The 12,673-nt window shown below is 37.2% G+C and overlaps 1 protein-coding gene across 5 annotated transcripts in view; it reads right to left on the reverse strand.

Annotated features, from left to right (window-relative positions):
- MED14 (mediator complex subunit 14) overlaps positions 1-12,673 on the reverse strand; it is a 72,399-nt gene that overhangs the window by 33,010 nt on the left and 26,716 nt on the right. For 4 of the 5 annotated variants that reach the window (XR_014258754.1, XM_082446366.1, XM_082446367.1 and 1 more), the window contains exons 11-13: positions 7,804-7,929; positions 5,883-5,961; positions 2,400-2,559 (exon numbers count right to left, since the gene is read on the reverse strand). Coding sequence is in view for 4 of the 5 variants with exons in the window: in XM_082446366.1 (XP_082302492.1) it covers positions 2,400-2,559; positions 5,883-5,961; positions 7,804-7,929 (365 nt within the window). In the remaining variant the exon portion in view is untranslated. The remainder of the gene's footprint in view (positions 1-2,399; positions 2,560-5,882; positions 5,962-7,803; positions 7,930-12,673) is intronic. The other variant, XM_082446365.1, reaches the window with a different exon arrangement.

Consider the following 12,673-nt stretch of genomic DNA (forward strand, 5'->3'; position numbering starts at 1 on the left):
AGCACATGAAATGATATTCAACATCATCAGCCATCAGGGCAGCATAAATCAAGACTACAATAAGATACCACTACACGTCTATCAGAATGGCTAACATTTTTTTTAAGAAATTACTGTTGTGGTTTATGGGTTTTTTTATTATTAAGTTATGTATTTATTTATTTTTGGCTGCATTGGGTCTTCGTTGCTGCACGTGGGCTTTCTCTAGTTGTGGCGAGCGGGGGCTTCTCTTTGTTGTGGTGTGCGAGCTTCTCATTGCAGTGGCTTCTCGTGTTGCGGAGCATGGGCTCCAGTAGTTGTGGCACACAGGCTCAGTAGCTGTGGCTCACGGGCTCTAGAGCGCAGGCTCAGTAGTTGTGGCACACGGGCTTAGTTACTCCGCAGCATGTGGGATCCTCCCAGACCAGGGCTCGAACCTGTGTCCCCTGCATTGGCAGGCGGATTCTTAACCAGGCGGATTCTTAACCACTGAGCCACCAGGGAAGTCCCGAATAGCTAACATTTTTTAAAAAATCACAATACCAAGTGCTGGCAAGAATTGCAGGGCAACTAGAACTCTCATGTATTGCTGGCAGGAATGCAAGATGGTCTGGCCACTTTGGAAAACAGTTTGGCAGTTTCTTATAAAGCTAAGCATACACTTAGTGTATGACCCAACAATCCCACTTTTAGTTACTTATCCAAAAGAAAACTTATGTTCACAAAAAAATCTATATGCAAAGGCTTATAGCGGCTTTATTCACAATTGCCCCAAACTGGAAACAACCCAGATGGCCTTCAATGAGAGGCTGGTTAAACAAACTGTGATACATCCATACCATGCAACACTACTCAGCAATAAAAAGAATGAACTATCATATATACAACGATATGGATGAAAATCAAAGGCATTATGCTGAGTGAAAGAAACTAAACTGAAAGGCAAAACTACAGACAGAAAACAGGTCCCTGGTCACTAGATGAGTGTGGGGGGAGGGTCTGATTATAGAGGGGAGCATGAGGGAGTTCTGGGGGGTGATGGCAGTTACAAAACTGTATGCATTTATTAAACTTCAGACACTAAAACGTCTGAATTTTTACTGTATATAAATTATATCTCAATAAAGCTGGCGAAAGTAAAATAGCAGAAAGACATTTAAAGGCAGTAAGACTTTCCTCTGTTCTTAATGTCCATGGTAGTTCTTCCCACTACTAGGAATGTATCATCCCTAAGTGAGAAAGATGAAGGATGAAGAGTAGTATACATTCAGTTTTGGTCTAAACCATGTGAAACAAATTATTGCTTTATAGTAAATCACTAGTCACTGAAACTTAAAGCCTGGCTTTTTGTTGATACTAAATAAGGTCAGAAAGTAATAAATTATAACCATTTTATTTTGTGTGTGGCTGGGTACAAAAGATCTTTGTGTGTTCATAGGTTTGATTATTATGTACGTCATTTCATATGTAGACCGGGCAGCTCACGGAGAACTGAAACAACAATGTTCTGTCACGTGCCAGATCTAGTTCCACAGCTGGTGTTTTAGAATTCAGAAAAAAGTGAACTTCACATCCATGACAGACTTATTCATCGACATAAGTAACCCTAACTTAAGATATATCAGGCTACACAGGGTACCTTTTTATGACAGTATCTTTTAAAAGTACAGCTTAAAACCTTAAAAAAAATTCACTCCCATTACCTTCAACCAACAATCCTGAATTAAGTTGTTTCAAACACCTTAGAATCTTATCTAAAAGTATCTATTTGGTGTACACAAAAATTTCTACAAGCAGGAAATATATTTATAAAATATATGAGTCCATATTTCAAACTCTTGCAAATTTTAACCAATTCAATGATCTCAAAGAAACTACTAGAAAACATCTAGAGTGTAAAAGGAATGAGGATTTTACTGTGTACTGAAAGGTACATGCAATCAATAAAATGGATATATATGTCTTCAATCAATTAAGGATGAGAAAATAAAGCTACTTTAGTCAGCCGTATTTAAAAGGCAGCGTTATGCAAGTTAACATTTGATTAAAACCAAACAAGTTTATCTGACACCAAAACATCTCCAAACCTTCACAGTAGTTGCTTTCAAATTTTTTCTTACACAGAGTTGCCTCATTCCAAGCAGAAACTAGGCCTCACTACAGGAGAGATCCTAGGGTGAGGGATAGGGGCATACCTTATATTCACCAACCCTGCCTAATCATTATATAATTTCTTACAGACATGATTTTCCTCTCTCCCTCATCCCTACCATCTCTCCCCTCTCCTGGGTTGAGAATCACTATACAAAATTCAAATATCCAATAAAATACATTTGCAAATTAAACCAAACAATAAATTATTCAAGATACTAATAGAATTACTGAACTCGATCACCCAAATCACCCCTTTGCATACTTACAATGTAGTACTGTGGAAGACGGGTAAGTTTAATGAACAGCTTATTCTTAGAAAGGTTTCCAATAGGATGGGTTGAATAATTGGACAGCTGCAATGTTTCACTGCTTATTGTAGGCAAGTGTTTTATAGATTGTCTGCAACGCTGTTGTCCAAGCCAAAACCTTAAAAGAGATAATCCAAATCACAAAATCATAGACTTTTCTGATTAACTGTGTGCTACTGATTTATAAATAGATTATTAAAGACCACTAAGAAACCAGTTAATATGAAATTTAACTGAACTAGTAAAAGGACACATGACCATAATGATGAATCATTTCTCTAGTTTTGTACTGGACTGTTAGTTCTAGTTCTAGTTTAAGGAGTTTAAACTCCAGTGTGAATGGTTTTTAATTAATAAGGTAGAATTAACTAGTATTAAGGCTGAGACACTGTATCAGTTTATTATAGGAGATGAAAGATTTCCTATGGTTTATAAGACAGCACAAACTAATCTCAACATCTTTTATAAAAAGCCTGAAGTGTTTATAAAACAAAATAGAACAACAAACAATAAGTATAAAAGTATCTCATTTTTCTGGTATCACTGGAGATATTCAGTCCCAGTTTTTATACTGTGCATATAAAGTGATGGGTATGCCTAGCAGGTGCCAGTAAGTGCTGCTTACCTTCTTCCCCTCTCTCTCAGTTAAGCCACCAGATTTCACTTTGATGCTTCTACTACAGTACTCCTCTTATTCCTTTTATCTATCCTTGAGGCTAGGATACCATATAATATGTGAAAAAGGGATAAAATGATTGGTACACAAACTCTCACTGATCCACAATGAGACAACTCAAAAAATAAGAATACAAATTTAGAAGCTTTTCATAGCAACATAACAGTGCCACAACATCCAAGCTCATGATCAGTAGGCTTGCCTTGCATAACAGGGTACAGACCAGTCTGGGTGCTGTTGCATTTTTGTGGTGAGCCGCATGGGATACAAAATGTGTACTAGTCATGTGCAGTAAAACCATGTTTAATATATAATATTTTACGGGCATTTTGTCAACTATTACCCCAAAAATGTATAGAATCTGGAAACTGCTTTTTCACCCTGAAAAAGAAATTTAACTACAGCTTCACAGGATCAATTGCTAGAACTGACTATTAATAAAAGAATGAAAATAAATTTTTAAAATACATCAATACTTGCCTCATTTTGGATGACAGTTAAAAACCAATATTCTGAACTTGCAAAAACTGCTTTCAGATCTCTACTTCCACTCTCATCAACATACCTTTGTGAGACTGGTATCTCTACTATGTATGTTATTTAAAAAAAAACATGGAAACATTTAAGATACACATTACCTCCTGTGATTTTCATCATCATCAATCCAACCTAGATTAGATAAATTACAACAAACCAGAAACAAGCTCATTTGCCACATTAAAAATTCTAAATCTATTACAAATGTAATATATATAAATTATAAATATGTGAATAATAAGTACAAGATATTCTTTCAAAGCATATATGGGATTGCTATTTCACTCAACTTTTTTGTTATGACTTTGCAGAACAAAAAATTTGAGTGAAGAGTATCTTGTCTGTATATGTTCACTTTCAATGAAAAACATAGATTTTGAATTTTTTTCTTATATTTTTTGTTCTGATTTTATGTATTGAAATGCAATTTTATGTCTGTTCACGCTAATAAAAAAAATTGGGGCTTATATTTTGAACATGTTTTTTCAATTCTTTTTTCTAGAATTTGTTTTCATTGCATGTTATAAAAAAAGTAATCACATGAACAGATGCCCAACACCATTAGTCCCTAGAAAATGTAAGTAAAAACCACAGTCAGATACCTATCCCACTCACTAGGATGGCCACTGTCAAAGACAGTAACGAGCACTGACAAGGATGTAGAGAAATGGAAACCCTCATACACTGCTGATGTGACTGTAAAATGGCACAACTACTTTGGAAACTAGTATGGAAACTTCTTTAAAAACTTAAATTTACTGTATGATCCAGTAATTCCATTCCTAGTGGAATGAGAAGTCCAGCCATACATTGGACATGAATACTCACAGCTGCATTATTCATAAGAGCCAAAAAAGTGGAAACAATCCAAATGTCCATCAACTGATGAATGGATAAATAAAATGTGGCCTAGCCATACAATGGAATGTTAGTTAGCCATGAAAAGGAATGGAGTACTGGTACATGCTTCAACATGGATGAATCCCGAAACATTATGCTAAATGAAAGAAGCCAGTCACAGAAGACCACATACTTTATGATTCCATTTATATGAAATGTCCAGAAAAGAAAAATCTACAAAAACAGAAAGTAGATTCATAGTTGCCTGGGGCTGAGGCTGGGAATGGGGATTAACTGTAAATGAGCATCTTTCTGAGGCAACGGAAATGTTCTAATTGTTCTAAAACTGGATTGTGGTTATGGTTGCAAAACTCAGTAAATTTACTACAAGTCACTGAATTGTACACTTAAAACAGTTGAATTTTATGATATGTAAATTATATTTCAATAAACTTATTTCAAAAAAATTAACGTCCCATGATAGATTAGTGATAAACTGGTCATTCACCAAAGATCATCTGAGAAGCACCACTGTTAAGTGACAACCAGGGGACCTTTCCTATAAATAATGTGAGTTTAAGTACAGATACACATTTGATAAGTTTAAAGCTTTTGGGACTTGACTTTCTGGTTTTAGGTTATATTTCTACTAGCTGGAACTGCCCCAAACCGTAAGTTATGCAAGATGTGAATTATCAAGACTTAAGTATTTAAATCCCACTGAACAGTCTGGCCCCACACCCCTACTCCCCCACCCTGCCATTTGCCAGTTTGGTTTTAATCTCTGATATTTATTTTTATCCCTTGGAATTCTGTTTTATCGATTTAAAAAGAGTCTGTTAGAGTTGCCATAATGGTACCTTTGTGTACCAGGGTGGTAATGAAACCTCACAGAATTATCTCTAGCTCCATTTTCAATTTTATTTAGTTTAACATTCTGAAGCATTCAAAGGATTCTGAGACAAACTGAATGACAGTATTAGAGAAGCAGAAATGACTACTCTGAAAGTGTCAGCTGGTAGATTCATACCATGAAGATTATCCCAGATAAGAGCAAATAAGACTCTATTGCAAAGAACACTAGATACAATAAAATTCATTGTGTAAGTGTTTGGTAGAGTGCTTGCACAAGAGAAAATGTGGAAAGGAATCAAAGCTGAGTGTCATGACCTTCATACCTATATTTGCTCTAGAGGGGAATTTGATACAAAGCACTGCCATCTTGGACCTATTCCAAGAAAATTTAGATTCTAAGTACCAAAAGGTACTCAAGTTTCATGTCATAAACATTAAGGATAGTGGGTGATCAAGAGTAATGATGGAGAAGAAAATATATCTTGTCAAAAGAAGTTTCCATTTTTAGTTTTGAGCTAAATAAATAAGCTTACTTAAGTTGCTGAATCCAAGGAATGATCCGTTTCATATCATCATTCACAGACTTCTCCATGTCATCCAGTGTGGCCTGGTCTATAGTATAAAGCACTTCATTAATTAATTGCTTACATGAGACACAAGATATCCAGGTAGCCCAAAATTTAAATGAAAATTATTGTTTTAGGCAGAAAGTAGTGTTATTTTTGAGTCAGAGAAAAGCTAAACGAAGCGCATCATGAGGCATAAATTAACCTAATTTGTTTTCCCTCTTTAACATTTAGGGAGAGTTATAGTTAAGATAACTAATAGCAAATGTACATTAGCAGGAAGAACAAGTAGCAAACAACACGAATTAATTCTTTGCCTATAGTTTATTTACCAAAACTCTTAGTCTAGTTAGTTAATATTATTAATTTGTATGTATTTAAAACTCATAGTATTACTAGACTTAGAACCTTAAAAATTATAAAAACTATTAAACTCCATTAAAATGTTTATTTATTAAACACAAATGATCTCTGGCATAAGCACGAGCTGTTGGCTGAAGATTAGCTTGCTAAATGTCACTTAGAATTTTTAATGACACTAGAAAATGCTAATAATAGAATGTTGAGCAAAAAGCAAAATATAAAATGAGTTCAACTAAAGAAAAAAGTATAGAAAATATTAGAAGAGCATTGCTATGGATTGAACTGCATCCCCCCAAATTCATATGTTGAAGCCCTAACTCCTAATGTGATAGTGTTTAGAGGTGGAGCCTTTGGGAGATAATTAGGTTTAGATAAGGTCATGAGGGTGGGCCCTCATATAAGATTAGTGCCCTTATAAACAGACACCAGAGAGCTTGCTCGCTCTCTCTTCCTGCCATGTGAGGATACAGCATGAAGGCTGATGACTATAAGCCAGGAAGAGAGCTCTCACCATAACTTGACCATGGTGGCAACCTTATCTCATACTTTAAACCTCCAAAACTGTGAGAAAATAAGTTTCTGTTGTTTAAGCCACCCACTCTGTGGTTCTCTGTTATGGCAGCCTGACCTAAGACAAGCATATATCTCCTAAAAACAATGATTACCAACAGGCAACTATTTTTTTGCTTCTCTCATTTTTACTTGTTTAGTTTTTCTACTTATGAGTATGTACTGTGTTAATCATCAAGAAAACAGTTAAATAAAGTTTTGAAGAGCAAACAACAATTTCCTAATGTGTCACTTATCATTTAGCCATCATAAATGTGATGTGATTCAAAGTAATGAGGCCAGTTTTCCAGGAGCCGTTCATAGAAAAATCTATCTTTATAGCCATACGACATAGCCATACAATATAACCAGAAAGCCTTTTATTTGCATCAATCTATCTAGCTTAATATTAATTTCAAATGGCAAATGTGCTAATATATTCAAGAACACTATTCCATCAGCAATACAAAAACACTAAGTTCCTAGTATTTCATCATTTCAGAACACCAACTTGGTGACAGAACATGCTAGAAATCAAACTTCAATTTCTACTGTGTTTAAGCCAGAAAAAAAATCCTTTCCTACAGGATTCTGTACCCTGAGTCATCTGAGATGTTTATACTGTCATAAATCTGTTCTTCAGCCGTGAATGACATTAGATTGTAGTCTTCTCCATGACACCCAACTATTAGTGGTAAAATAGTTAATCTAAAAAAAGATCAGCCATCAATATTATTACTTTTATATAAGAGAAACAACATGAATGTACTTCATACTGGGAAGTTTAACTTCTGGTACAAGAGAGTTAAAATGGGCCCCAAGGAATAGACATCAGCCAGAGTTATTCCTTCCATATCTACTTTCTATACACTGTTTATACCACCCCTCCCAATACCTAATGGCAAAAAATTTTTATTCTGCATTTGTTAAAAATATTTTTCTTTACACTGAGTGAGTCTATCATTTAGTAACTTACCAAGTCCATAAAGCATCACCTGGAACATTCCAGAATGCAAATCTACAAAAATGTGTAGACACTCCGAATTACCACAGGGCTCCAAGATGGGAACAACAAGAGCTGGAAGTGCAGTCTCTATGGAAGCTGAACAGTTAAGAATTAAGTTATATTTCTATTTGAATATCCCCCCCCCCAAAAAATACATATATTTCTCAGGGAGTAGAAACGAACCAACTACTGAATGATCCTGAATGTTACAGGAAAAACATAATTTTGCTAAACTGGGTTAGTAATATTATGTCACTTAGTAGCTCAAAAGAAGAATGTAATCTACAAGGTGACATGAAACAAACACACCCATCTCAAATACTACAGCAAAGAAAAAAACCCTCCAAGATTCCGTTAAAAAGGTTAAAATAGCTCGTGAAAATTTAACCTTATCAGTGAGCTGAGTTCTAGTTTTACTTTCACTCAGTAATGACTAATAAGCTAATTTGAAGGATTTTCTTTCTGATATAATGGGAAAAAAATACTGTTTGGTAAATAGAATAAACTTCATTTATGGCCTAAATATTTTTAATGCCATTCTTCATAAAGAGAGGTGTTTCTGGCAATTAGGGCCCATGTATTTTAAAAAAACCTCTGAACGCTATTAAACATTATTGATTATAAAGGAAAAGATTTTTTCAAGTTATTTACGTACCTCATTTTCAAGTCACAGATGAAATAAGAACAGAGGCAACTGCTAAACACAAATTCCCAAAGCTGCCAATATACTGTTTCTAGAGTTTCACAGTATTTCCACCAGGCCCGATTAACTTTCCCCTTAATCTCACAAGTTGGTATACACAATCCAGTAAAGGAGCAAAGCCCTGAAAGCACACCATGTGCTAACTGAAAGCACACCATGTGCTCATCAGATTGATGACCTGCAAAAGGAATATGCTCTTCTGGTTACCACAGTCCTTTAAAGCTACACTGCAGAAGAAAGGCAGGCAGTGAGGAGAGTTAACGTAGGCCCGGCCCTTCTCCAGGTGTGACTTCTCTGTGCTTTGTTAAACAAGGACAATGACATCTTCCTGTCCACGCCATGGGTTCAGGAAGAAGCAATGACAAGCTTGTAAAGGTGCTTTAGAAAGCAAAGTGCTCAAAAATGTACATTTTCTGTATTTCTTTATGTACCAAAGAAACAAACCAAAACCTCTTGTTATAAATTTGCAACAATTAAAATAGGTGATGTTGCCATTGGTACTGTCTATACAAACAAAATAATAAATCAAAAAAAGATTGCAGGAAACATATTTAATCAGAGGAAAACAAACTGCTTTCAAGTATATCTAACATATTTGCATACAAATCTTTAACATGCAGGTCCAGCATAACTCATCTAAAACAAACAAACAAAAAAACAGGACCAAAAAGGCACAAACGGGAATTTCTTTTACAATATTCTATCATTCAGACCAGTGTGACAAATTAAAAAAGTGCTTAGAGATTTGAAGCAGAGTTGCTGATTTTTAAAATATATCTGTACTGTCTTAATTCTTAATGCGATAGGAATGTATTCTTTAAAACAAAACTATTTTTAAAGTGTAGCAACGGAGTAAAACTAATTCTGACAATTGGGATGACAACTATAATTTCAATCTAATTAACAAAATTAAATATTTTTGAAAAGATAGGGCATCAGAGAAGAATATAGAGAACACAGTCCAAAAGATAGAAAATACTTCTTTTTTTTAACATCTTTATTGGAGTATAATTACTTTACAATGGTGTGTTAGTTTCTGCTTTATAACAAAGTGAATCAGTTATACATATACATATGTTCCCATATCTCTTCCCTCTTGCATCTCCCTCCCTCCCACCCCTCTAGGTGGTCACAAAGCACCGAGCTGATCTCCCTGTGCTATGCGGTTGCTTCCCACTAGCTACCTATTTTATGTTTGGTACTGAATATATGCCCATGCCACTCTCTCACATTGTCACAGCTTACCCTTCCCCCTCCCCATATCCTCAAGTCCATTCTCTAGTAGGTCTGTGTCTTTATTCCCGTCTTGCCACCAGGTTCTTCATGACCTTTTTTTTTTTTTTCCCTTAGATTCCATATATATGTGTTAGCATACTGTATTTGTTTTTCTCTTTCTGACTTACTTCACTCTGTAGGACAGACTTTAACTCCATCCACCTCACTACAAATAACTCCATTTCGCTTCTTTTTATGGCTGAGTAATATTCCATTGTATATATGTGCCACATCTTCTTTATCCATTCATCCGATGATGGACACTTAGGTTGCTTCCATGTCCTGGCTATTGTAAATAGAGCTGCAATGAACATTTTGGTACATGACTCTTTTTGAATTATGGTTTCCTCAGGGTATATGCCCAGCAGTGAGATTGCTGGGTCATATGGTAGTTCTATTTTTAGTTTTTTAAGGAACCTCCATACTGTTCTCCATAGTGGCTGTATCAGTTTACATTCCCACCAACAGTGCAAGAGTGTTCCCTTTCCTCCACACCCTCTCCAGCATTTATTGTTTCTAGATTTTTTGATGATGGCCATTCTGACTGGTGTGAGATGATATCTCATTGTAGTTTTGATTTGCATTTCTCTAATGATTAATGATGTTGAGCATTCTTTCATGTGTTTGTTGGCAATCTGTATATATTCTTTGGAGAAATGTCTGTTTAGGTCTTCTGCCCAATTTTGAATTGGGTTGTTTGTTTTTTTGTTATTGAGCTGCATGAGCTGCTTGTAAATCTTGGAGATTAATCCTTTGTCAGTTGCTTCATTTGCAAATATTTTCTCCCATTCTGAGGGTTGTCTTTTGGTCTTGTTCATGGTTTCCTTTGCTGTGCAAAAGCTTTTAAGTTTCATTAGGTCCCATTTGTTTATTTTTGTTTTTATTTCCATTTCTCTAGGAGCTGGGTCAAAAAGGATCTTGCTGTGATTTATGTCATAGAGTGTGATAGAAAATACTTTGATGTACATCTCTGAACATATTTTATGGCTGCCGATGTCCGTATTTTTCTTTACAGAAAATAAAATATATAAGGCCTTAAGCATTTAAAGGCAACAGGTTTTAATGGAGTGTATCCAGAATGGAGAAACTTATGAAGGGAGAATTAAAGGCCCTGCAAAATGACTGCACTGCACACTTCTTCCTGCAGCAGGAATATATACAAATCTCCTCTTTCATTTCTCCCTATCTATTTATTGAGGACAAGATGAGGAAAGTACCAATAGACAATAATATAAAGTGGGAAGACTGAAGAGAAGTAACTAAGCCCAATTAGGAATGGCTGTGTGTGGTTCACAGCTTCTGAACTGACCTCGAGACCCCAAATCTGGCACTGACAGAGCACAACCCGAGGGACAGCACCCTGGCTTCCTAGAGTCAGGTGATGCTGAGAAGGGGCCGCAGGGCAAATTACCTTTAGTGCCTTGAACTGCCTTTTTAAAGTTTCTCTCCCAGAGTCTTGCCTACCCTCCCCGAGACATTCCCACCCCCCGTCTCCCACCCTCAAGAAACCACACACTGCCCCCTGGGCCGTCTAAAACCTGCTATCTGTGCACTCCCCTAGCCCTTCCTTGAAATGCTCCATTCTTCCAAGCTACTCATTTCCTCGGCTTATTCTAGTGAGGAGTTGGAAGAAAAGCCATCTAATTAAGGGTAATTGCACTAAGGGGTTCGCAGAACAGACTATGGTCCCTGGTCCCAGCAAAGGATCTGACTAAAGCATGCTTTCCCATCACAAAAGAGATCAAGTAAGACTACATAGAGTATAAATGCATGAATGTGAATTTTAAAAACCAGTTAAAGCATATGTCCTAAAATGGTGGGTCAGCAGACCTTTTCCTACAGCAGTCCTTGTTTGCAGAATTGTTCTGATGAAAGCAGGGCTGAGGGGCCAAACCCCACATGCAGGAACCTCCCTCTCCTTCAAAACAGTCTCCAAAGCACCTTCCTCTAACACCGAGGACTCAACAGACTGGTAGGGCTTGAAAACCACTACTGCAGCACACTCCCACTACAGTAAGAGATCCAGGAAGAGCTGGACTAACATCCTCAAATTACATATGAGGAGAACGGGGCCCAAAGAATTTAAGTGACTTGTTCAAGAGCAGAAGAGCAGCTGAACCCACATCTTCTGGCTACTCAAGCAGTGACATCTCTACAAAATGCTGCTAAAGAAAAATCTTCACAACTTACATGAACACGCAAAACTATTCCTAGGTAAACACACGTTCAGTCCATTTTTCAAAGTAATTTAAATATCCCCCAGGCAATCATACTGAGTTTTTTTTTACTTACTAAGACTTGTTTACAGATGATACTAAAGTAAACCAGAGCCTATCAAAAGATCATAAACCGGGAGAAGATGGTGGAAGAGTAAGATGTGGAGATCACCTTCCTCTCCACAGATACATCAGAAATACATCTACACGTGGAACTGCTCCTACAGAACACCCACTGAGCGCTGGCAGAAGACGTCAGACCTCCCAAAAGGCAAGAAACTCCCCACGTACCTGGGTAGGGCAAAAGAAAAAAGAGAAAATAGAGACAAAAGAATAGGGACGGAACCTGCACCAGTGGGAGGGAGCTGTGAAGGAGGAAAGGTTTCCACACACTAGGAAGCCCCTTTGCGGGCAGAGACTGCGGGTGGCGTAGGGGGGGAGCTTTGGAGCCACGGAGGAGAGCGCAGCCACCACAGGGGTGCGGAGGGCAAAGCGGAGAGATTCCCGCACAGAGGCTCGGCGCCGAGCAGCACTCACCAGCCTGAGAGGCTTGTCTGCTCACCCGCAGGGGCGGGCGGGGCTGGGAGCTGAGGCTCGGGCTTTGGTCGGATCGCAGGGAGAGGACTGGGGTTGGCGGCGTGAAGAC

Source organism: Balaenoptera physalus (genome assembly GCF_965194825.1).
Source record: "Balaenoptera physalus genome assembly, chromosome: X".
NCBI lineage: Eukaryota > Metazoa > Chordata > Mammalia > Artiodactyla > Balaenopteridae > Balaenoptera > Balaenoptera physalus.